We start from the raw sequence: 27,545 nt of genomic DNA, 5'->3' as shown, positions 1-27,545 counted from the left end.
GTGCGTGGGCTCAGCAACGTGGACATTATTGTGTATACACTGTGTGTACACTATGTGTGTACACTGTGTGTGTGTGTACACTGTGTGTGTGTGTACACTGTGTGTGTGTACACTGTGTGTGTGTGTACACTGTGTGTGTACACTATGTGTGTGTACACTGTGTCACTGTGTGTGTCACTGTGTGTGTACACTGTGTGTGTACACTGTGTGTGTACAGTGTGTGTACACTGTGTGTACGTATATACATTGTGTGTGTACACTGTGTGTGTGTACACTGTGTGTCACTGTGTATACACTGCGTGTGTATACACTGCGTGTGTATACACTGTGTGTGTGTACACTGTGTGTATACACTGTGTGTGTCACTGTGTGTCACTGTGCGTCGCTGTGTGTGTCACTGTGTCACTGTGTGTGTGTCACTGTGCCTGGCACCAGCGTCGTGGTGACGTCACCACCACTTAGTGGCGAATGGCGGTTGTTACGTCACTGTGTCACTGTGTGTACACTGTGTGTGTACACTGTGTGTGTACACTGTGTGTCACTGTGTCACTGTGTGTGTGTCACTGTGTGTACACACTATGTGTGTCACTGTGTCACTGTCACTGTGTGTGTACACTGTGTGTGTGTGTACACTGTGTATACACTGTCACAGTGTGTGTACACTGTGTGTACACTCTGTGTATACACTGTGTGTCACTGTGTGTCGCTGTGTGTGTCACTGTGTCACTGTGTGTGTGTCACTGTGCCTGGCACAAGCGTCGTGGTGACGTCACCACCACTTAGTGGCGAATGACGGTTGTTGTTGTGTCACTGTGTCAGTGTGTGTCACTGAGTGTGTACACACTGTGTCACTGTGTCACTGTGTGTCACTGTGTGTGTACACTGTGTGTCACTGTGTGTGTGTACACTGTGTATACACTGTGTGTATACACTGTGTATGTACCCTGTTTGTGTCCACATTGAACCTAACCCCCGGCAAGGCCATTTACTTAATGACGAGAGAAAATTCACACGAAATGTACTTTTCAATGAAGTCTTCCAGATGTAAATTGATACAAGCTTTTAATGAGTAAATAAAATCATCTAATTCAAAACAACACAATTCGAAGATGTTTCATTTTAAAACTTCAAAACGGAGCATGGGGTACTTGCGTGAATGCGTCCTTCGTGTGCAAATGTTGAGACTTTCCTGGCCTGAAGGCCGTCAATGTGTTGGACCATTATTGGTGCACAGCGTCTCAACAACAGCAGTGGGGTTTGCTTCAACCGATAGGTACGAACATCCAGACGTTAATCAGCAAAGAGCATTTCTAGTCCCAGTTAGACAAAATCTACGTCAACACGTAAGACGAAACTACAATTCGTGTTGTAGAGAATGTACCTCCTCCTATACGTGTAACTTTCAAGTGGTATGCCTTGTAACTGATGAATGATCCGAGCGTGCTCTCTATTTCAAAAACAATGAGTTGCTCCAGAGGCAGACGCTTCGTGAAACACAAAAGTACCATTTGACCTGTATCACAAGAACAACGGGTCTCACCCGAGTTCTCTGTACAGGTTACTTCCAAAACACACACTTTGTCCTAACATCACTTATTCAATGTGTGACCCTCAGACAAAATGATACATGCACGCGCACAATCAGACAAGTATTCATTCTAAATCATTGATGGGCATATTAACATCGAATTACTGCAGCGAAATTGACTGCATCACGTTACATCGTATTAACAAGAAACTATTTTACAAATACGCACCGTCTGCTTAACAGTGTATGTACAACAAACTATTGCTTCGTCATTCAAAACGAGTAGGCCGTTGCATGCTGGCGTCTGGGTCAAAATGTAACAAATTCTAAACATTACGCTACAAATAATAGATCACGGCACTTCGATGGCAACACAAGCAATCGTCATCAGGTGGGACAAGCACAGCAGCAATAAGAAACTGCTGGAGTAGGCGCCTACTACTTCAGCAGTTTCTCTTGCTGTGGTTGTCCCACCTGATGACGATTGCTTGTGTTGTGATCTAAACGCCGTGATCTGTTATGTTTCTACCCACGTGGTGACTTTACCGAAATGACTCAACAGTGTGGATTCCTGCAGTCACGAAAGCTTCGAATCAAGATTGCCTACAAACTACACAACTGAGATGACGCATCAATCATCGCCCCCTACTGACAGGCTCTTGTCCACATGCAGGCTGGTGCAGGGCCACCACCTTGTGCCACACAGGGGCAGCTGCTACTTGGGGATGCTCTTCGAGTGTTTCAGACGAGGTACGACACTAAACTCCAAGTTGCTGAGGCGATTAAGCAAGCACCGTGTAAATGCAATTATTATAACAGTGAATGCTTGGGGGCTTATTGTCTCTCGCTCTTGGTTAGAGATCTACCCAACCCACAGGTCCACAAAGACTGGCCGCTCTTACTCTGCAGGTTGAACCTAGGAATTGAGTGTTCAACTTCACATTCTTGTCATTAAAGGCCTATGACAAAGGTGCATCTATTGGAGCGACATTGTCTCTGGCTTACACATCTACCGGGTCTCCACTTGACGTTGTATTGTCTCGGAGGAAGTCCACCAACACCTCCACTTCCACAAACTGCTGGGAGTTGCCTCGCTCTGCCTCACAGTCAGAATTCTCCTCCTGCTTCACGTTGCCTCCATCGATGTGAAGGTCCCATTTTGGAGTTGAATCTTCATCTTCACATTTCACCATCACTTATTCCCTCTTCACCATCACCTCTTCATATTTCACCTTGATACCTTTACAAGTGTCCAAGGTGGGATTTTCTTCCGGTTCGTGTTTCATGAGGGATGGGCTCATGGCAGCACTTTGACTTTCACAAGCTGATTTCAGACTCCACTTCTTCTGATGCTTGTGTTCTCTGGTGTACTTAAAGATGTAGTTTATGTGCAAACGCCTTCACGCACAGAGTACACATGAAGGGTTTCTCTCCCGTGTGTGTTCTCTGGTGTGCTACAAGAACAAATGACTGTGCAAATGCCTTCCCACACACACTGCACTTGAAGGGTTTCTCTCCCGTGTGTTCTCTGGTGTGTTACAAGAGTAGATGAAAGTGTAAACGCCTTCCCACACAGAGTACACTTGAAGGGTTTCTCTCCCGTGTGTGTTCTCTGGTGTTTTACGAGAGCAGATGACTGTGAAAACGCCTTCCCACACACACTGCACTTGAAGGGTTTCTCTCCCGTGTGTGTTATCTGGTGTGTTACAAGAGTAGATGAAAGTCTAAACGCCTTCCCACACAGAGTGCACTTGAAGGGTTTCTCTTCCGTGTGTGTTCTCTGGTGTTTTACAAGAGCAGATGACTGTGCAAACGCCTTCCCACACACACTGCACTTGAAGGGTTTCTCTCCCGTGTGTGTTCTCTGGTGTGTTACAAGAGTAGATGAAAGTGTAAACGCCTTCCCACACAGAGTGCACTTGAAGGGTTTCTCTCCTGTGTGTGTTCTCTGGTGTACTTGAAGATTATATGACTGTGAAAATGGCTTCCCACACACAGTGCATTTGAAGGATTTCTCTCCCGTGTGTGTTCTCTGGTGTCTTTTAAGAGCAGATGACCGTGAACATGCCTTCCCACACACAGTGCACTTGAAGGGTTTCTCTCCTGTGTGTGTTCTCTGGTGGGTCAAACAGTTTTCGTTGAAACCTTCTGCTGCCAGGCCACCAAGATTATACGGCTTACCAAAAATACATGAAGTTGATACACCTCTTCGTCCCATAGTCTCTACTATCAGCTCCCCCCACCTATAAACTAGCTCGTTTTTTTGTCTGAAATCCTGCGTCCTTTCACTGGAAAGACCACCTCTGCGGTACAAAATTCTACTCACCTGGTATCGACAATTAAGGGTATTTCCCTGTCCCCAGACGACCTGCTTGTCAGTTTTGATGTAGTTTCCTTATTCACCAAGGTTCCTGTACCTGACACCATTGCAATCATTGAAGACTTGGTTCATCAAGGACTAAACACTGAGGTACCCCCCCTGGTGAGACACTGTTTAACCAATACATACTTCACTTGGAATGGAACTTTCTACAAACAAACTGAGGGCACCCCAATGGGCTCCCCCCTTTCTCCAGTTATAGCTAACATTTTCATGGAGAAATTTGAGACTGACGCCATCCAGACTGCCACTCTGCGCCCAACCTTATGGAAGAGGTACGTGGATGACACTTTTGTCATCTGGCCACATGGCCGGCCTGCTCTAGACCAATTCTTCGACCACATCAATTCCATACACCTAGCCATCAGATTTACCATGGAAGTCGAAATAGATGGCAAGATACCTTTTTTGGATGTCCTAATTAAAAAGAGACCTGATGGTTCAATGAGCCACTCTGTCTACAGGAAAGCTACCCATACGGATGCTTATCTGAAACCGGATTCCCACCACCATCCATCACAGAAGAATTTTCTCATCAAGACTCTGTATCATAGAGCCCAATGCATATCCGACCAGGAACACATAAGCAGTGAACTCAAGCACGTACACCAAGCTCTTAGGGCTAATGGTTACTCCGACTATACAATCCGCAAAGCTATCACTCAAACCATGAAGAAGAACCCTCTTGAGGAGCCTTTCAAAACCATCACTTTACCCTACATTGCTGGGATCACAAAAAAGATCTCCAAAATCTTGAATAAACACAAGATCCAGGTCCGTTTCAACACATTACATAAAATTCGTGATCTGGTTCCGTCTGTAAAAGATGTGATTCCGGACATACAATACCCTGGTGTCTACAAACTAAGTTGCCTCTGTGGTAGTAGTTACGTTGGAGAAACCAAACGCCATGTCTTGGACCGCATTCGTGAACACAAAGCAGACCTTAAACACGGTAGGACCAACACCTCGGCCGTAGCAGATCATTGTTCTAATTCAGTAGGCTCACATGCCATTGACTTTTCCAAGACAGAGGTTCTTTGTAAGCCATCTGGCTTCCATGAGAGATTCGTTCATTAGGCTATCCACATACACAAGCACAGAGACAATTTCAACCGAGAAGATGGATTCTATCTTAGCAATCATTGGAAAGATTTGATAAACCATTTCAGTTCTTAATTGAGTGTTCACGCTTACAGTGGCTTTCAGACAGCATACATTATAAAAAAAAATTTCGTCTCCCCCCTCCTCTTTTCAAAATATAGATGGACTAGTCCTGGGTAAACTGCCAAATCGCTGCGCGTGACGCTAACGTTTTTTTATAAATAAATAAATGCGCCGTTTAAAAATAAATTTATGCAAACCAACACACCTGAAGATGACCGTTTGAGTTATGGTCGAAACGTCGTGAGAGTTTTTTATTGTTTTATATATTTTATTATTTTGTTGTTTCTCTTCAACGTGACTTTACCGAAAAAACTAAGAATATGAATTACTGCAGTCACGAAAGCTTTAAATCAAAACATATATTTTCATTTAGAGAGCCGCTCGTGGGAGGGAAGTGACGTCATACTACTTCCTGCTGTCGCGAGGTAACAGGAAGCTGCCGTGTGCGCGCTTGCACTGAAATCCGAGGTGAGAAATTCTCATCGTTGTTGTGGTGGTGGTCGTTGTGGTGGTGGTGGTTGTTGTTGTTGTTTACCAAGGTAGAGCCTCTCTCTCTCTTTCGTAGGGATGTCAGTTGAGTAGCAGCGAGCATGGGAATCGATGTCCAGGTTGGAACTTTACAACGCGGGGCCTAGCCACGCGGGGCCTTGCCTCCTGCCCTCGCCTGATTGCATTCACTTTAATTATCTCGCTTAAGTTTAATTTGCCTTCACCCGGCTCGCCACTTTGTAACTTTTGTTTTATTGTAAATATTCACACAGTTTTTACTTTCGTTCTTTTGTTAGCAGGCCAAGCCCGCTTGAGCTGCTATACCGCTCTTGTTATCAGAAGCGACCTGCCCACAACAACACACGGTGAGGCTTTGTCAACGTGTGTGAATGTTATGACTTGAAACTTTCGTGATTGCAGGAATTCATATTCTTGGTTTATTCGGTAAAGTCACGTAGATAGAAAATTAAATTAAAATAACATATTGTAAAAATAATTAAGAATTGTAAATAAAGCAAAAACCACGTCGTTTTGATCGCAACACAAGTGGTCTTTATCTTATTAAATTTAATCTGTTATTTTTATTTTCAATCTACGTGACTTTACTGAAAGAACCAACAATACGTGCGTCAATGTATCTATCGGTCAAAGACGCTAAGCGCGTGCCGCTGTTGACTCTGAATGTGTGGAGGGGAACACCTTCACCACGGGGAGAGAGAGATAGAGACACGGATAGCCTTGGCTATGTTGATTGATCCTCGATTCATTACTTGGTGGAGTGAGGAAGAATTAATGCTGAGCAGATGAAGGTGGCCAGGCATGGTGCTTGTCACACCACCACCTGTTTACTCATGGCAGTGTGTGACAGTGTGAAGTTTGTGTTTGCAGTAAAGTCTGTTAACTCTATTGCACACGGAGGTTATATCAAAACAATAGTTTATTTTTGTTTTCCTCTGGAACTCTTAATAAGAATGGAAACAGGAGGTGAACACAGCACACACATTCAGCTGAAGTCAGAACTGTTCATCCCAGCATTAAAGGACATCTTAGCCTGGATTCACACCTCTAAGTTGCGATTGAACATTAATTCATGCATTTATGCAAAACACAAATAGTATTGTTTTCAACACCCTTTGCTATGTCAGCTGAATTTAGCTTTCATAAATATTCATTTTGTAGTAAGACAGCCGAAATTGTGTGCTTAGAGTTTTGAGTTAACATTCATCTTGAATATATGAAGGCTTCCAGGCATATTCATGACATTTCCCCTCTCATTGTGTGCCATAACAGCCCGTTGAGAGAAACCCTTCAGGTGCACTCTGTACGTGAAGGCGTTTTCACGTTCATCAAATCTGATTAATTTGGGAAACTTTTTCACTACATCATGAATATATTAATAAGTATAGACGTGTAAGTCACGTGTGCATTCCTCTGTACCTGACATGTAGATGGTGTGGATATTATTTTTTTATGTCTGCAGCTGACGCTTCCTCTGCAGAATTGGTCTGATGGAGCAAAGGCACTCAGCGCAGCTCGGTACGACAAGTCAACAATGTGACCAGCGTGCATACAGCACGGACCGGACTGGAAATTTGACACGGCACCAGAGAACTCACACGGGAGAGAAACCCTTCAAATGTACTGTGTGTAACAAGGCATTTGCATGGCCATCAGTTTTTCAGAACCACCAGAGAACACACACGGGAGAGAAACCCTTCAGGTGCACGATGTGCGGGATGGCGTTTGCACAGTCATGTAATCTTGTAACACACCAGAGAACACACACGGGAGAGAAACCCTTCAAGTGCAGTGTGTGTGGGAAGGCATTTTCACATTTATCTACTCTTAAAAAACACCAGAGAACACACACAGGAGAGAAACCCTTCAAGTGCAGTGTGTGTGGGAAGACATTTTCAGATTTATCTACTCTTAAAAAACACCAGAGAACACACACAGGAGAGAAACCCTTCAAGTGCAGTGTGTGCGTGAAGGCATTTTCACAGTCATCTGATCTTGTAAAACACCAGAGAACACACACAGGAGAGAAACCCTTCAGGTGCAGTGTGTGCGTGAAGGCATTTGCACAGTCATCTGATCTTGTAAAACACCAGAGAACACACACGGGAGAGAAACCCTTCAGGTGCACGATGTGCGGAATGGCGTTTACACAGTCATGTAATCTTGTAACACACCAGAGAACACACACGGGAGAGAAACCCTTCAAGTGCAGTGTGTGTGGCAAGTTATTTTCAGGTTTATCTACTCTTAAAAAACACCAGAGAACACACACAGGAGAGAAACCCTTCAAGTGCAGTGTGTGTGTGAAGGCATTTGCACAGTCCTCTGATCTTGTAACACACCAGAGAACACACACGGGAGAGAAACCCTTCAGGTGCACGATGTGTGGGATGGCGTTTACACAGTCATATAATCTCGTATTACACCAGAGAACACACACGGGAGAGAAACCTTTCAAGTGCAGTGTGTGTGTGTGAAGGCATTTTCATGCTCATCTGCTCTTGTAACACACCAGAGAACACACACAGGAGAGAAACCCTTCAAGTGCAGTGCGTGTGGGAAGACATTTTCACAGTCATCTGCTCTTAAAACACACCAGAGAACACACACGGGAGAGAAACCCTTCAGGTGCAGTGTGTGTGGGAAGACATTTTCACAGTCATTTGCTCTTAAAACACACCAGAGAACACACACAGGAGAGAAACCCTTCAGGTGCAGTGTGTGTGGGAAGACATTTTCAGATTCATCTACTCTTAAAAAACACCAGAGAACACACACGGGAGAGAAACCCTTCAAGTGCACTGTGTGTGGGAAGACATTTTCACAGTCATCTACTCTTAAAAAACACCAGAGAACACACACGGGAGAGAAACCCTTCAGGTGCAGTGTGTGTGGGAAGACATTTTCAGATTCATCTACTCTTAAAAAACACCAGAGAACGCACATGGAAGAGAAACCCTTCAAGTGCACTGTGTGTGGGAAGACATTTTCACAGTCATCTACTCTTAAAACACACCAGAGAACACACACGGGAGAGAAACCCTTCAGGTGCACTCTATGCGGGAAGGCGTTTGCAGTTTCATCAAATCTTCAAGTACACCAGAGAACACAGAAGTATCAGAAGATCCACAAGGAGTGCAGTCTGAAATCAGCTTGTGAAAGTCAAAGTGCCGCAATGAGCCCATCCCTCATTAAACACGAACCGGAAGAAAATCCCAGCTTGGACACTTTTAAAGGTATCGAGGTGAAATGTGAAGAGGTGAAGGTGAAATGTGAAGAGGTGATGGTGAAGAGCGAAGAAGTGAAGGTAAAATGTGAAGATGAAGATTTAACTCCAAAATGGGACCTTCACATCGTGAAGCAGGAGGAGAATTCTGACTGTGAGGCAGAGCGAGGCAACTCCCAGCAGTTTGTGGAAGTGGAGGTGTGGGTGGACTTCCTCCGAGACAATACAAAGTCAAGTGGAGACCCGGTAGATGTGTAAGCCAGAGACGATGTCGCTCCAATAGATGCACCTTTGTCACAGGCCTTTAATGACAAGAATGTGAAGTTGGACACTCAGCTCCTAGGTTCATCCTGCAGAGTAAGGGCGGCCAGTCTTTGTGGACCTGTTGGTTGGGTAGATCTCTAACCAGGAGCGAGAGACAATAAGCTCCCAAGCATTCACTATTTTATTATAATTGCATTTACACAGTGCTTGCTTTATCGCCTCGGCAACTCGGAGTTTTGTGTCTCGTCTGAAGCACTCGAAGAGCATCCCCAAGTAGCAGCTGCCCCTGTTTGGCACAAGGTGGTGGCCCTGCACCGGCCTGCATGTGAACAAGAGCCTGTCAGTAGGGGGCGATGATTGATGCGTCATCTCAGTTGTGTCGTTTGTAGGCAATCTTGATTCGAAGCTTTTGTGACTGCAGAAATCCACACTCTTGAGTTCTTTCGGTAAAGTCACCACGTGGGTAGAAACATAACAGATCACGGCGTTTAGATCGCAACACAAGCAATCGTCATCAGGTGGGACAACCACAGCAGGAGAAACTGCTGAAGTCGTGGCGCCTACTCCAGCAGTTTCTTCTTCTTGCTGCTGTGCTTGTCCCACCTGATGACGATTGCTTGTGTTGCCATCGAAGCGCCCTCATCTATTATTTGTAGCGTAATGTTTAGAATTTGCTACATTTTGACCCAGGCGCCAGCATGCAACGGCCTACTCGTTTTGAATGACGCAACAATAGTACGTTGTACATACACTGTTAAGCAGACGGTGCGTATTTGTAAAATAACGTCTTGTTAATACGATGTAACGTGATGCAGTCAATTTCGCTGCAGTAATTCAATGTTGTTAATATGCCCGTCAATGATTTAGAATGAATACTTGTCTGATTGTGCGCGTACATATAACATTTTGTCTGAGGGTCAAACATTGAATAAGTGATGTTAGGACAAAGTGTGTGTGTGTTTGGAAGTAACCTGTACAGAGAACTCGGGTGAGACCCGTTGTTCTTGTGGTACAGGACAAAGGGTACTTTTGTGTTTCACGAAGCGTCTGCCTCTGGAGCAACTCATTGTCTTTGAAATAGGGAGCACGCTCGGATCATTCATCAGTTACAAGGCATACCACTTGAAAGTTACACGTATAGGAGGAGGTACATTCTCTACAACACGAATTGTAGTTTTGTCTTACGTGTTGACGTAGATTTTGTCTAACTGGGACTAGAAACGCTCCTTGCTGATTCACGTCTGAATGTTCGTACCTATCGCTTGAAGCAAACCCCACTGCTGTTGTTGAGACGCTGTGCACCAATAAGGGTCCAACACATTGACGGCCTTCAGGCCAGGAAAGTCACAACATTTGCACACGAAGGACGCATTCACGCAAGTACCCCATGCTCTGTTTTGAACTTTTAAAATGAAACATTTGAATTGTGTTGCGTTTTGCATTAGATGATTTTATTTCCTCATTAAAAGCTTGTATCAATTTACATCTTGAAGACTTCATTGAAAAGGACATTTCGCGTGAATTTTCTCACGTCATTAAGTGGATGGCCTTGCCGGGGGTTTGGTTCAATGTGGACACAAACAGTGTACACACATAGTGTACACACACACAGTGTACACGCACAGTGACACACAGTGTATACACATAGTGTACACACACAGTGTATACACAATAATGTCCACGTTGCTGAGCCCACGCACCCAAGGGAGGGAGCAATAGAAAATGAATCTAAATCAACTTAAACTCCAACTCTGGGACGTCACCACTCTGCATTACCTCATCGGCGTGAAACGCCAGGGGGAGGTGTACCTCGCTAGTGATGTCATGTCACCAAGGTATTCACCCTTCCCCCGTCCACCGCGCTCTTTGGGCGTGACGTCACCTCCGCTCGGGTCACTGCCGATGTCGTTCCAGTGGCAATCCTTATTTGGGCAAAGCTACGCCCAGTGACTGGCGACTCATTAACATAATCTGTTCGTTAAAGCCGTCGCGAGATTATTCAGCGCCCACGCCCCAATCCCTCGACATATGGGCCGGCCTCATTAACATAATATATTCAGTTGGAGAGCCGCTCTTGGGAGGGAACTGCCGTGTGCGCGCTTGCACTGAAATCCGAGGTGAGAAATTCTCATCGTGGTGGTGGTCGTTGTGGTGGTGGTGGTTGTTGTGGTTGTTGTTTACCAAGGTAGAGCCTCGCTCTCTCTCGTAGGGATGTCAATTGAGTAGCAGCGAGCATAGGAATCGATGTCTAGGTTGGAACTTTACTCCAGGTTGGAACTTTACTCTTAAAGAACACCAGAGAACACATACGGGAGAGAAACCCTTCAGGTGCAGTGTGTGTGGGAAGACATTTTCATGGTCATCCGCTCTTAAAACACCAGAGAACACACACGGGAGAGAAACCCTTCAAGTGCAGTGTGTGTGGGAAGACATTTTCAGATTCATTTGCTCTTAAAACACACCAGAGAACACACACGGCAAAGAAACCCTTTAAGTGCAGTGTGTGTGGGAAGGCATTTTCAGATTAATCTACTCTTTTAAAACACCAGAGAACACACAGGAGAGAAACCATTCAAGTGCACTGTGTGTGGGATGGCATTTTCACGGTCATCTGCTCTTAAAACACACCAGAGAACACACACGGGAGAGAAACCCTTCAGGTGCAGTGTGTGTGGGAAGACATTTTTAGGTTCATTTGCTCTTAAAACACACCAGAGAACACACACGGGAGAGAAACCTTTCAAGTGCAGTGTGTGCGGGAAGGCATTTGCACATTCATCAAATCTTCAAGTACACCAGAGTACACACACGGGAGAGAAACCCTTCAAGTGCAGTGTGTGCGGGAAGGCATTTGCACATTCATCAAATCTTCAACTGCACCAGAGAACACAGAAGCATCAAAAGATCTGCAAGGAGTGGAGTCTGAAATCAGCTTGTGAAAGTCAAAGTGCCGCAATGAGCCCATCCCTCATGAAACACGAACCGGAGAAAATCCCAGCTTGGACACTTTTAAAGGTATCGAGGTGAAATGTGAAGAGGTGAAGGTGAAATGTGAAGAGGTGAAGGTGAAGAGGGAAGAAGTGATGGTGAAGAACAAAGAAGTGAAGGTGAAATGTGAAGATGAAGATTCAACTCCAAAAATGGGACCTTCACATCGATGGAGGCAACGTGAAGCATGAGGAGAATTCTGACTGAGGCAGAGCGAGGCAACTCCCAGCAGTTTGTGGAAGTGGAGGTGTGGGTGGACTTGCTCCTAGACAATACAAAGTCAAGTGGAGACCCGGTAGATGTGTAAGCTTGAGATGTCGCTCCAATAGATGCACCTTTGTCACAGGCCTTTAATGACAAGAACGTGAAGTTGGACACTCAGTTCCTAGGTGCAACCTGCAGATTAAGGCTGGCCAATCTTTGTGGACCTGTGGGTTGGGTAGATCTCTAGCCAGGAGCGAGAGACAATAAGCTCCCAAGCATTCACTATGTTATAATATTTGCATTTACACGGTGCTTGCTTTATCACATCGGCAACTCGGAGTTTTGTGTCGTACCTCGTCTGAAACACTCGAAGAGCATCCCCAAGTAGCAGCTGCCCCTGTGTGGCACAAAGTGGTGGCCCTGCACCGGTCTGCATGTGGACAAGAACCTATCAGTAGGGGGCGATGATTGATGCGTCATCCCAGTTGTGTAGTTTGTAGGCAATCTTGATTCGAAGCTTTCGTGACTGCAGGAATCCACACTCTTGAGTTCTTTCGGTGAAGTCACCACGTGGGTAGAAACATAACAGATCGCGGCGTTGAGACCACAACACAAGCAATCGTCATCAGGTGGGACAACCATAGCAAGAGAAACTGCGGAAGTAGTAGACGCCTACTCCAGCAGTTTTTTCTTGCTGCTTGCTTGTCCCACCTGATGACAATTGCTGGTGTTGCCATCGAAACGCCGTGATCTATTATTTGTAGTGTAATGTTTAGAATTTGCTACATTTTGACCAAGACGCCAGCATGCAACGGCCTACTCGTTTTGAATGACGCAACAATAGTACGGTGTACATACATTGTTAAGCAGACGGTGCGCATTTGTAAAATAACTTCTTGTTAATACGATGTAACGTGATGCAGTCAATTTAGCTGCAGTAATTCAATGTTAATATGACCGTCAATGATTTAGAATGAATACTTGTCTGATTGTGCGCGTACATGTAACATTTTATCTGAGGGCCACATTGAATAAGTGATGTTAGGATAAAGTGTGTGTGTGTGTTTTGGAAGTAACCTGTACATAGAACTCGGGTGAGACCCGTTGTTCCTGTGATACAGGTCAAAGGGTGTTCTTGTGTTTCACGAAGCGTCGGCCTCTGGAGCAACTCATTGTCTTTGAAATAGGGAGCACGCTCGGATCATTCATCAGTTACAAGGCATACCACTGGAAAGTTACACGTATAGGAGGAGGTACATTCTCTACAACAAGAATTGTAGTTTTGTCTTACGTGTTGACGTAGATTTTGTCTAACTGGGACTAGAAACGCTCCTTGCTGATTCACGTCTGGATGTTCGTAACCATCGGTTGAAGCAAACCCCACTGCTGTTGTTGAGACGCTGTGCACCATTTAATGGTCCAACACATTGATGGCCTTCAGGCCAGGAAAGTCACAACATTTGCACACGAAGGACGCATTCACGCAAGTTCTGAAGTTTTAAAATGAAACATATTTGAATTGTGTTGTTCTGATTTAGATGATTTCATTTCTTCATTAAAAGTTTATTTCATTTTACATCTGGAAGACTTCGTTGAAAATTACATTTCGCGTGAATTTTCTCTTGTCATTAGGTAGATGGCTTTGCCGGGGGTTCGGTTCGATGCGGACTTTCACCTGGTAGGGGATCGCGGGATCGAGATAAAGCGACACGGAGCTGCTGGTCGTCTGCAGATCAATTCCAACGTAATCGAGCGTCTGTCCCTGCGCGTCCATCGATCGCATGCAGGGGGTGTGTGTAGGTTTACAGCGCCCCCTGCAGGAAAACGACGAAGTGCAGCGTTCATCACGGATAAAGTTGTGCGCTTATATTTTAAATGTTATTCTTTTATAAGGTGATGTTGATATCGAAAACTGACACATAGCTGGCATGCCATAAATAGGAAATTAACTCTGCTTATTCGAATCAATGCATTCATATATGTTGATGAACTGTTTTCAAGCAGATTTTGTGTCTCTAACGGCGACTACAGGGACCACGTGATTGTTTAAAAATGTATTTTGATTATAACTATAATTGCCTACAATTCGTCATGTGTAGCTTCTTTAGACTATAATTTATTCGATACCCAAAATGTATTTATTTGAAAACATAGAGCTGATATTTATTCTTGGTTCTTTCGGTAAAGTCACGTAGAAGGGAAACAATAAAATAACAAAAATATAAAACAATTAAATTCTCACGACGTTTCGACTGCAACACAAGCAATCATCATCAGGTGTCACACACAGGCACACACAGAGACACAGGCACACACAGATATACAGGCACACACTATACACACACTGTACACACACAGTGTACACAGAAACAGTGTGTACACACAATAATGTCCACGTTGTAGTTGCTGAGCTCACGCACGCAAGGGGTCTCTGTTCAAGAGATGGAGCAATGGAAAATGAATCTAAATCAACTTAAACTCCATCCCCGCTCTGTGACGTCACCACTCAGTATGACCTCATCGCTCTGAAACGCCAGGGGGAGGTGTGCCTCGCTAGTGACGTCATGTCACCAAGGTATTCACCCCACTCCCGTCCACCGCGCCCATGAGCGTGACGTCACCTCTGCTTGGTCACTGCCGATATCTGTTCCGGTACAATCCTTATTTGAGCAAAGCTACGCCCAGTGACTGGTGGCTCATTAACATAATGAGTTCGTGAAAGCCGTCGCGAGTTTATTGCGACGGGTTCAGCACCCACGCCCCCATCCCTCGACATATGGCCCGGGCTCATTAACATAATTTTATTCAGTTACGGAGCCGCTCGTGGGAGGGGAGTGTCTTGTTCCCCGGACGTGACGTCATGTCACCTACTCCTGCCGCGTGACGTCACGAGGTAACAGGAAGCGATCGCTTCGCTCTTGCACTGAAATCCGAGGTGAGAAATTATTATCGTGTTGGTGGTCGTGGTTGTGGTGGTTGTTGTAGTGGTTGTTGTGGTTGTTGTTTACCAAGGTAGAGCCTCTATCTCGTAGAGATGTCAGTTGAGTATCAGCGAGCATGGGAATCGATGTCCAGGTTGGAACTTTACAGCGCGGGGCCTAGCCACGCGGGGCCTTGCCTCCTGCCCTCGCCTGATTGCATTGACTTTTATTATCTCGCTTAAGTTTAATTTGTCTTCACCCGGCTCGCCACTTTGTAACTTTGTTTTATTGTAAATATTCACGCAGTTTTTATTTTCGTTCTTTTGTTAGCAGGCCAAGCCCGCTTGAGCTGCTATACCGCTCTTGTTATCAGAAGCGACCTGCCCACAACAACACAAGGTGAGGTTTTGTCAACGTGTGTGAATGTTTTGACTTAAAACTTTGGTGACTGCAGGAATTAATATTCTTGGTTCTTTCAGTAAAGTCACGTAGATAGAAAATAAAATAGGATAATAAATTAAAATAAATGTTTTTTTTTAAATAAAGCAAAAAACCCACGACGTTTCGATCGCAACACAAGTGTTCTTTATCTTATTAAATGTAATCTGTTATTTTTATTTTCTATCTACGTGACTTTACTGAAAGAACCAACAATACGTGCGTCAATGTCTATCGGTCAAAGACGCTAAGCGCGTGCCGCTGTTGACTCTGAATGTGTGGAGGGGAACACCTTCACCACGGGTAGAGAGAGACAGAGACACGGATAGCCTCGGCTATGTTGATTGATCCTCGATTCATTATTTTGTGGAGTGAAGAAGAATTAATGCTGAGCAGATGAAGGTGGCCAGGCATGGTTCTGGTAACACCACCACCTGTTTACTCATGGCAGTGTGTGACAGTGTCAAGTTTGTGTTTGAAGTAAAGTCTATTAACTCTGTTGAACACGGAGGTTATATCAAAACAATAATTTATTTTTGTTTTCCTCTGGAACTCTTCATAAGAATGGAAACAGGAGGTGAACACAGCACACACATTCAGCTGAAGTCGGATCTGTTCATCCCAGCATTCAAGGACATCTGAGCCTGGATTCACACCTCTAAGTTGCGATTGAACATTAATTTATGCATTTCTGCATAACACAAATAGTATTGTTTTCAACACCCTTTGCTATGTCAGCTAAATTTAGCTTTCATATATATTCCTTTTGTAGTCAGACAGCCGAAATTGTGTGCTTAGAGTTTTGAGTTAACATTCATCTTGGAAGATATGAAGGCTTCCAGGCATATTAATGACATTTTCCCTCTCATTGTGTGCCACAACAGCCCGTGGAGAGAAACCCTTCAGGTGCACTCTGTACGTGAAGGCGTTTTCACGTTCATCAAATCTGATTAATTTGGGAAACTTTTTCACTAAATCATGAATATATTAATAAGTATAGACGTGTAAGTTACGTGTGCATTCCTCTGTGCCTGACGTGTAGATGGTGTGGATATTATTTTTTTCTGTCTGCAGCTGACGCTTCCTCTGCAGAATTGTTCTGATGGAGCAAAGGCAGTCAGCGCAGCTCGGTACGACAAGTCAACAATGCGACCAGCGTGCATACAGCACGGACCGGACTGGAAATCTGACACGGCACCAGAGGAGTCACACAGGAGAGAAACCCTTCAAGTGCAGTGTGTGTGGGAAGGCGTTTGCATGTTCATCTGTTGTTAAAAAACACCAGAGAACACACACGGGAGAGAAACCCTTCAAGTGCAGTGTGTGTGGGAAGGCGTTTGCAGATTCATCAAATCTTCAAGTACACCAAAGAACACACATGGGAGAGAAACCCTTCAAATGTACTGTGTGTAACAAGGCATTTGCATGGCCATCAGTTTTTCAGAACCACCAGAGAACACACACGGGAGAGAAACCCTTCAGGTGCACGATGTGCGGGATGGCGTTTACACAGTCATGTAATCTTGTAACACACCAGAGAACACACACGGGAGAGAAACCCTTCAAGTGCAGTGTTTGTGGGAAGACATTTTCAGGTTCATTTGTTCTGAAAACACACCAGAGAACACACACGGGAGAGACACCCTTCAAGTGCAGTGTGTGTGGGAAGACATTTTCATGGTCATCTGCTCTTAAAAAACACCAGAGAACACACACAGGAGAGAAACCCTTCAAGTGTACTCTGTGCGGCAAGGCGTTTTCAGATTCATGTCATCTTGTAACACACCAGAGAACACACACGGGAGAGAAACCCTTCAAGTGCAGTGTGTGTGGGAAGGCATTTGCACAGTCATCTGCTCTTGTAGAACACCAGAGAACACACACGGGAGAGAAACCCTTCAAGTGCAGTGTGTGCGTGAAAGCATTTGCACAGTCATCGGCGCTTGTAAAACACCAGAGAACACACACGGGAGAGAAACCCTTCAAGTGCAGTGTTTGTGGGAAGGCATTTTCATGGTCATCTGCTCTTAAAAAACACCAGAGAACACACACGGGAGAGAAACCTTTCAGGTGCACTCTGTGCGGGAAGGCGTTTGCACGTTCATCAAATCTTGAAGTACACCAGATAACACACACGAGAGAGAAACCCTTCAAGTGCAGTGTGTGCGTGAAGGCGTTTGCACATTCATCTGATCTTGGAAAACACCAGAGAACACACACAGGAGAGAAACCCTTCAAGTGCAGTGTGTGCGTGAAGGCGTTTGCACATTCATCTGCTCTTGTAGTACACCAGAGAACACACACGGGAGAGAAACCCTTCAAGTGTACTCTGTGCGGGAAGCCGTTTGCAGATTCATCAAATCTTCAAGTACACCAGAGAGCACAGAAGCATCAGAAAATCCACAAGGAGTGCAGTCTGAAATCAGCTTGTGAAAGTCAAAGTGCCGCAATGAGCCCATCCCTCATGAAACACGAACCGGAAGAAAATCCCAGCTTGGACACTTTTAAAGGTATCGAGGTGAAATATGAAGAGGTGATGGTGAAATGTGAAGAAGTGATGAGCGAAGAAGTGAAGGTAAAATGTGAAGATGAAGATCCAAAATGGGACCTTCACATCGTGAAGCAGGAGGAGAATTCTGACTGAGGCAGAGTGAGGCAACTCCCAGCAGTTTGTGGAAGTGGAGGTGTATGTGGACTTGCTCCTAGACAATACAAAGTCAAGTGGAGACCCAGTAGATGTGTAAGCCAGAGACGATGTTGCTTCAATAGATGCACCTTTGTCACAGGCCTTTAATGAGAAGAATGTGAAGTTGAACACTTTGTGGGCCCATGGGTTGGGTAGATCTTTAACCAGGAGCGAGAGACAATAAGCTCCCAAGCATTCACTATGTTATCATAATAATTGCTTTTACATAGTGCTTGCTTAACCGCCTCAGCAACTCGGAGTTTTGTGCCGTATCTCGTCCGAAACACTCGAAGAGCATCCCCAAGTAGCTGCCCCTGTGTGGCATAAGGTGGTGGCCCTGCACCGGCCTGCATGTGGACAAGAGCCTGTCCGTAGGGGGCGATGATTGATGTGTCATCTCAGTTGTGTAGTTTGTAGGTAATGTTTAGAATTTGCTAAATTTTCACTTAGACGCCAGCATGCAATGGCCTACTCGTTTTGAATGACACAATAGTATGTTTTACATACACTCTGAAGCAGACTGCAACTTTTTTTAAAAGTTTCTTGTTAATACGATGTAACGTGATGCAGTATATTTCACTGCAGTAATCCAATTTTGTTAATATGCCTGTCAATTTAGAATGTATACTTGTCTGGTTTTGTGCATACTTGTAACATTTGATCTGTAAGGGTCAAACATTGAATAAGTGATGTTAGGACAAAGTGCGTGTGTGTTTGAAAGTAACCTGTACGGAGAACTCAGGTGTGACCCGTTCTTGTGATACAGGTGAAACGGTGTTGTGTTCCACGAAGCATCTGGAGCAACTCATTGTCTTTGAAATAGGTGGCACACTCGGATCATTCATCAGTTACAAGGCATACTACTTAAAAGTTACACGTATAGGAGGAGGTACATTCTCTACAACACGAATTGTAGTTTTGTCTTACGTGGTGAGGCCACGTGATGTGTCGAAGGCTCTCTGCCAGCTCAGGACAGACCCAAGTTGCCATGTGCTCAATAAGATGACTGACAGAGGCACCACTGCACCGACTTGGTGTGGCCGACGCTCCGCTCGTTGTCGTGAGCGTCGCTCATCCGCCCTCCGTTGTTACTGGAGGGCGACTGCCTCCAACTGCCCAGCAACGTGCTTCACGAGCCTCCTCCACAGAGGCCGATCTTGACACCGCTGGTACCAGTCATCGGCAAGCCCACTCAGCTCCACATCCTTCTTGTACAGCATCAGTCCATACATCTTTAAGAGGGTTATCGAAATGCCATGCTACAGACAGATCGGCAGATATGAACGAACAGAGCTAATGCATTAACATCTCAACCTTGGTTGGAAAGCGTTAAAAAGGAATGTCTTATTTGACCTGAACTGCATATTGATTGATTTGAGTTAAGGACAATAAAAAAACTAATACAGAGATCGTGCACTCACATCAGTCTGGGTTAGCGCGTGAGAGGACCTCCTGTAATACTATGATCTTACCAGATACGGAGACAAATTGGCATTAATGCAGATTTGAGGCTATGCGGATGGCTTTGAACCCAAAGCACCCTTCAATGGTAATGCACATAATAGAGACATGCTTTGTTCACTTTTCTAAACCCATGCTTTTAAAATAATCTCAAGCAATTTTCTCTGCCAGTCATTGCCTGATCTTATTGCACACAAACACTCACACACTCACACACACACACAAAGATCCCCCGTACAGCCTTCAACAGACTGCTGGGGCAAGTGCTGTTAACGAGCACCTATGAAGGATTGCACGGCACACGAGGGGGTGGGTAGCCAGCACCGCGCCCGGCCGCCTTTGTATCCCGAGTGGTGATGCTCACATCACACTGGGTACTCATTTTTAGGCTGAGTCGACCTAGGGAAGGCCCAGGACCGGTTCAGATAATCATCACTGGCGGTGTTGGCCGTGAGCGGGAAACGACTCCGGGTCTCTGGGTTCGTAGCGCAGCGTAGCGCTAACCGCTGCCCTACCGCTCGTACAAAGATACGTTTAAACACGCGCACGTAAATACACATTCTGTTTGACTAACACTTCTTTAAAACCGTACGTAGCCAAACATTTCCGTTGTTGAGTTTCTGGATAATGTTTTGGAATTACAACAATTTTGACCGTGACACCAACATGCAATTACCTGTGCGTTGTGAGTGACACAATACTCTGTTTTACATCCGCCGTGAAGCAGAACAGCGCATATTGTGGTGAATGTTACTGGGGTGGCCAGGTGTGCCTGTCGGATTTGAACTTTGAACCTCTGCAACAAATAGAGAATGCGCTACCATATTCCTGGTTCTTTCGGTAAAGTCACGTAGATAGAATACAAAAAATAAACAAAATAAAATAAAAATAAAATTTTAAAAATACGAATAAATAAAAATAATAAAAAAAATTAAATAAATTGATGATAAGATGCCATGGGTCGACTGACTCAGATGACTGGCTAATACACCACCTTTGCCCCCCACTACCCACACACACACAGAGTGTGTATGTACACACTGTATGTGTACGTACACACATACAGTGTGTACATACACACACACAGTGTGTGTATGTACACACACAATGTCCACGTTGTTGCTGCGTTCACGCACCCAAGGGAGGGGGCAATGGAAAATGAAGCTAAATCAACTTAAACTCCATCCCCGCTCTGCGACGTCACCACTCAGCATGACCTCATCGGCATGAAGTGCCATCGGGAGGTGTACTTTGCTAGCGACGTCATGTCACCAAGGTATTCACACTGCCAACCCCGTCCACAGCGCTCTTGAGCATGACGTCGCCTCCGCTTGGGTCACTGCCGATGTCAATCCAGTGCCAATCCTTATTTGGGCAAAGCTACGCCCAGTGACTGGCGGTTCATTAACATAATGTATCCGTTGAAGCCGTCGAGTTCAGCAGCCACGCCCCATCCCTCGACATATGACCAGTTCACATTAACATAATCTATTCAGTTGCCGAGCCGCTTATTATGGGAGGGGCGTGTCTCTTACCTCGGAAGTGATGTCATGTTACCTGCTTACATGCAGTCAATTTCGCTGCAGTAATCAATGTTAATTAGAATTAATACTTGTCTGATTGTGCGCGTACATGTAACATTTTGTCTGAGGGTCACACATTGAATAAGTGATGTTAGGACAAAGTGTGTGTGTGTGTGTGTTTGGAAGTAACCTGTACAGAGAACTCAGGTGAGACCCGTTGTTCTTGTGATACAGGTCAAAGGGTACTTTTGTGTTTCACGAAGCGTCTGCCTCTGGAGCAAGTCATCGTCTTTGAAATAGGGAGCACGCTCGGATCATTCATCAGTTACAAGGCATACCACTTGAAAGTTACACGTATAGGAGGAGGTACATTCTCTACAACACGAATTGTAGTTTTGTCTTACGTGTTGACGTAGAGTTTGTATAACTGGGACTAGAAATGCTCCTTGCTGATTGACGTCTGGATGTTCGTACCTATCGGTTGAAGCAAACCCCACTGCTGTTGGGGTCCAACACATTGACGGCCTTCAGGCCAGGAAAGTCACAACATTTGCACACGAAGGACGCATTCACGCAAGTACCCCATGCTCCATTTTGAAGTTTTAAAATGAAGCATCTTTGAATTGTGTTGTGTTTTGAATTGGATGAGTTTATTTCTTCATTAAAAGCTTGTATCAATTTACATCTGGAAGACTTCATTGAAAAGGACATTTCGTGTGAATTTTCTCTCGTCATTAAGTAGATGGCCTTGCCGGGGGTTCGGACACAAACAGTGTACACACACAGTGTACACACACACAGTGTACACACACAATGTATACACACTGTACACACACACAGTGTACACACACACAGTGTGCACACACTGTGTACACACAGTATACACACAGTGTACACACAGTTTATACACAGTGTATACACAATGTACACACACACAGTGTACACAGACAGTGTACACACACACAGTGTATACACAGTGTACACACACAGTGACACACAAAGACAAAGATCCCCCGTGTAGCCTTAACAGACTGTAGGGGCAAGTTCTGTTAGCGAGCACCTATGAAGGCCGGAACGGTACACGAGGGGGTGGGTGGCCAGCACCACGCCCGACCGCCTTTGTCTCCCTAGTGGCGATATTTACACACCGCACCAGGTACTCAGTGACACACAGTGACACACACAGTGTATACACATAGTGTACACACACACACGGTGTATACACAATAATGTCCACGTTGCTGAGCTCACACACCCAAGGGAGGGAGCAATGGAAAATTAATCTAAATCAACTTAAACTCCAACTCTGTGACGTCACCACCCAGCATTACCTCATCGGCGTGAAACGCCAGGGGGAGGTGTACCTCGCTAGTGACATCATGTCACCAAGGTATTCACCCCTCCCCCGTCCACCGCGCACTTGAGCGTGACGTCACCTCCGCCTGGGTCACTGCCGATATCGTTCCAGTGCCAATCCTAATTTGGGCAAAGCTACGCCCAGTGACTGGTGGCTCATTAACATAATGTATTCGTTAAAGCCGTCGCTAGTTTATTGCGACGGGTTCAGCGCCCACGCCCCCATCCCTCCACATATGGGCCGTGCTCATTAACATAATTTATTCAGTTACAGAGCAGCTCTTGGGAGGAAAGTGACGTCATACTACTTTCTGCTGTCGCGAGGTAACAGGAAGCTGCCGTGTGCGCGCTTGCACTGAAATCCGAGGTGAGAAATTCTCATGGTGGTGGTGGTCGTGGTTGTGGTGGTGGTTGTTGTTGTTTACCAAGGTAGAGCCTCACTCTCTCTCTTGTAGGGATGTCAGTTGAGTAGCAGCGAGCATGGGAATCGATGTCCAGGTTGGAACTTTACAACGCGGGGCCTAGCCACGCGGGGCCTTGCCTCCTGCCCTCGCCTGATTGCATTCACTTTAATTATCTCGCTTAAGTTTAATTTGTCTTCACCCGGCTCGCCACTTTGTAACTTTGTTTTATTGCAAATATTCACGCAGTTTTTATTTTCTTTTGTTAGCAGGCCAAGCCCGCTTGAGCTGCTATACCGCTCTTGTTATCAGAAGCGACCTGCCCACAACAACACAAGGTGAGGCTTTGTCAACGTGTGTGAATGTTTTGACTTAAAACTTTGGTGACTGCAGGAATTAATATTCTTGGTTCTTTCGGTAAAGTCACGTAGATAGAAAATAAAATAAAAATAACATAACAAACGTAAAAAATAGTAAATAAAGCAAAAAAACCCACGTTTTGATCGCAACACAAGTAGTCTTTATTTAATGTAATTGTATTATCTGTTATTGTTATTTTCTATCTACGTAACTTTACAGAAAGAACCAAGAATACGTATGTCAATGTCTATCGGTCAAAGACGCTAAACGGAGTGACGCGCAAACTCCAAATATACAGCAGGCGTCAGGGTCGGGATCGAACCCACGACTTCCTGTATACTAGGTGAGGTAGTTAACATTTCACCACGGAGAGAGACACGCAAACTACAGTTAGCCTCGGCTGTGTTCGTTGATCCTCAATTAATTACTTGGTGGAGTGAGGAAGCATTCATGCCAAGCAGATGAAGGTGGCCAGGCATGATTCTAGACACGCCACCGCCTGTTTACCCAGTGACAGTGTACAGTTTGTGTTTGCAGTAACGTCTATTAACTCTGTTGAACACGGACGTTATAGCACAACAATATTTTACTTTTGTTTTCCTCTGGAACTCTTTATAAGAATGGAAACTGGAGGTGAACACAGCACACACATTCAGCTGAAGTCGGAACTGTTCATCCCAGCATTTAAGGACATCTGAGCCTGGATTCACACCTCTAAGTTGCGATTGAACATTAATTTATGCATAACACAAATGGTATTGTTTTCAACACCCTTTGCTATGTCAGCTGAATTTAGCTCTCATAAATATTCCTTTTGTAGCCAGACAGCCGAAATTGTGTGCTCGGAGTTTTGGGTGAACATTCATTTTGAAGATACGAGGGCTTCCAGGCATGTTTATGACCATTTGCCCTCTCATTGTGTGCCATAACAGCCCTGTGATGAATTTGGGAAACTTTTTCACTGCATCATGAATATATGAATAAGTATAGACGTGTAAGTCACATGTGACTATATATGCATTCCTCTGTGCCTCGATACTGACGTGTAGATGGTGTGGATATTATTTTTTTCTGTCTGCAGCTGACGCTTCCTCTGACGCTTCCTCCGCAGAATTGGTCTGATGGAGCAAATGCACTCAGCGCAGCTCGGTATGACAAGTCAACAATGCGACCAGCATGCATACAGCACGGATCGGACTGGAAATTTGACACAGCACCAGAGAACTCGCACAGAAGAGAAACCCTTCAAGTGCAGTGTGTGTGACAAGGCATTTGCACAGTCATCTGTTCTTAAAATACACCAGAGAACACACACGGGAGAGAAACCCTTCAAGTGCAGTGTGTGTGGGAAGGCATTTGTGCAGTCATCTGCTCTTGTAGCACACCAGAGAACTCACACGGGAGATAAACCCTTCAAGTGCAGTGTGTGTGGGATGGCATTTGCACAGTCAGCTGCTCTTATAGTACACCAGAGAACACACACGGGAGAGAAACCCTTCAAGTGCAGTGTGTGTGGGAAGGCATTTGCGCAGTCATCTGCTCTTGTAGCACACCAGAGAACTCACACGGGAGAGAAACCCTTCAAGTGCAGTGTGTGTGGGAAGGCATTTGCACAGTCAGCTGCTCTTATAGTACACCAGAGAACACACACGGGAGAGAAACCCTTCAAGTGTACTCTGTGCAGGCAAATGTTTGCAAATTCATCAAACCTTCAAGTACACCAGAGAACACAGAAGCATCAGAAGATCCACAAGGAGTGGAGTCTTAAATCAGCTAGTGAAAGTCAAAGTGCCGCAATGAGCCCATCCCTCATGAAACAAGAACCGGAGGAAAATCCCAGCTTTGACACTTAAAGGTATCGAGGTGAAATGTGAAGAGGTGATGGTGAAGAGGTGATGGTGAAGAGCGAAGAAGTGAAGGTAAAATGTGAAGATGAAGATTCACCAAAATGAGACCTTAACATCGATGGAGGCAACGTGAAGCAGGAGAATTCTGACTGAGACAGAGCGAGGCAACTCCCAGCAGTTTGTGGAGGTGTGGGTGGACTTCCTAGACAATACAAAGTTAAATGGAGACCCGGTAGATGTGTAAGCCAGAGACGATGTCGTTACAATAGATGCATCTTTGTCACAGGCCTTTAACGAAAAGAATGCGACGTTGAACACTCAGGTCCTAGGTTCATCCTGCAGAGTAAGAGCGAGCGGATAGTCTTTGTGGACCTGTGGGTTGGGGAGATCTCTGACCAGGAGCGAGAGCCAAGAAGCCCCCAAGCATTCACTATGTTATAATAATTGCTTTTACACGGTGCTTGCTTAATCGCCTCGGCAGCTCGGAGTTTTGTATCTCGTCTGAAACACTCGAAGAGCATCCCCAAGTAGCAGCTGCCCCTGTGTGGCACAGGGTGGTGGCCCTGCACCGGCCTGCATTTATTATTTTTTTCCGCCTGAGGACGACCGCTTGTGTTACAATCGAAACGTTCTGATCTATTATTATTTTGTCTACCTACGTGACTTTACTGAAAGAACCAAAGAGTATGTGAACAAGAGGCTGTCAGTAGGGGGCGATGATTGATGTTTCATCTCAGTTATGTAATTTGTCGCTAATGTTTAGAATTCGCCAGCATGCAATGGCCTACTCGTTTTGAATGACACAACAGTATGTTTTACATCCACTGTTAAGCAGACGCTGCATATTTTTTGTTTAAATAGCTTCTTAATCAGATGTTATCTGATGCAGGACATTTCACTGCAGTAATTAAATTTTGTTAAAATGCCTGTCAATTATTCAGAATGAACGCTTGTCTTATTTTGTGTGTACATGCATCATTTCATTTATAAGGGTCAAACATTGAATAAGTTACGTTAGGACAAAGTGTGTGTGTGTGTGTGTGTTTTGGAAGTAACCTGTACAGAGAACTCAGGTGAGACCCGTTGTTCTTGTGATACAGGTCATGAAGCATCTGGAGCAACTCATTGTCTTTGACATAGGAAGCACACTCGGATCATTCATCAGTTACAAGGCATACCGCTTAAAAGTTACACGTATAGGAGGAGGTACATTCTCTACAACACGAATTATAATTTTGTTTTACGTGTTGACGTAGATTTTGTCGAACTAGGACAAGAAATGCTCCTTCCTGATTCACGTCTGGATGTTCACAACCAATGGTTGAAGCAAGCCTGACCGCCTGCCGCGCCCCTCACAACCATTTGCGGCCTTGGGCCAGGAAAGTCATGAAAAAAATTGCACACGAACAACGCCTCCACGCAAGCTCCCGATGCTCCGTCTTGAAGTCTGAAAATGAAACAACTTTTAATTGTATTTTGTCTTGAATTGTATAATTGTATTCATTAAAAGCTTATTCATTGAAAACGATATTTCGTGTGAATTTTCTCTCGTCATTAAGTAGACGATGGCCTTGCCGGGGGTTCGGTTCGATGCGGACTTTCACCTGGTTGGGATCGCCGGATCGAGATAAGGCGACACGGAGCGGCTGACCGTCTGCAGATCGATTCCAACGTAATCGAGCGTCTGACCCTGCGCCTCCGTCGTTGGTAACAGGGGGTGCGTGTCTCCCTTGTGGAGTTTCTGGATAATGTTTGGAATTGCCACAATTTTGACCGTGACACCAACATGCAATGACCTGTGCGTTGTGAATGATGCAACGTTATGTTTTACATCTGCCGTTTAGCAGACTGCGCATATTGTGGTGAATGTTACTGGGGTAGCCAGGTGTGCCTGTCGGATTTTAACCTTGAACGTCTGCAATAAATAGAGAATGTGCTACCACATTCTTGGTTCTTTCGATAAAGTCACGTAAATAGAAAATAACAAAAACAAGAAAATTGGAAAATAATAAATTGATGAAAAGATGCCCATTGGTCTACTGAGATGACTGTGCCCCCCACAGTGTACACACTGTACACACACACAGTATACACACACATACACACAGTGTACACACACACAGTGTACGTACACACAGTGTGTACACAATTTCAGTTTATATATTTTGGTATACCCCTGTGAGCCATTCGGCTCTTGAATCAAGTCCAACCACAACAAACACGAACAAGAAACATCTTAAAGTGACTACTTTGTGTGACTCTGCAAACAGAAAATCCATGAAAAAACA

At 45.0% G+C, this 27,545-nt stretch overlaps 2 protein-coding genes across 2 annotated transcripts; both read left to right on the top strand.

Annotated features, from left to right (window-relative positions):
- Positions 1–8,001: 8,001 nt before the first annotated feature.
- LOC142910260 (uncharacterized) lies at positions 8,002–10,564 on the top strand (the record flags this gene model as incomplete). The annotated part of the gene is made up of 1 exon (XM_076059963.1): positions 8,002–10,564. A coding segment is annotated over one exon (1,065 nt), but the record flags the coding sequence as incomplete, so codon positions are not given.
- Positions 10,565–16,811: 6,247 nt separating this feature from the next.
- Positions 16,812–26,528, top strand: LOC142910259 (uncharacterized). Its single transcript, XM_076059962.1, has 2 exons — positions 16,812–18,198; positions 26,514–26,528. The coding sequence occupies exons 1-2, from the start codon at positions 17,002–17,004 to the stop codon at positions 26,526–26,528; spliced, it is 1,212 nt and encodes a 403-aa protein (XP_075916077.1). The 5' UTR covers positions 16,812–17,001.
- Positions 26,529–27,545: the final 1,017 nt, after the last annotated feature.

This window comes from Petromyzon marinus, unplaced genomic scaffold, assembly GCF_048934315.1.
Source record: "Petromyzon marinus isolate PM22_M1 ecotype Great Lakes invasive population unplaced genomic scaffold, UKy_Petmar_22M1.pri1.0 PM_G_Scaffold_14, whole genome shotgun sequence".
Classification (NCBI taxonomy): domain Eukaryota; kingdom Metazoa; phylum Chordata; class Hyperoartia; order Petromyzontiformes; family Petromyzontidae; genus Petromyzon; species Petromyzon marinus.
This window is presented reverse-complemented; position numbering and strand designations above follow the sequence as displayed.

Coding starts and splice junctions, on each gene's coding strand:
- LOC142910259 (XM_076059962.1), top strand. CDS start 17,002: ATGGGAGAGAAACCCTTCAAATGTACTGTGTGTAACAAGGCATTTGCA.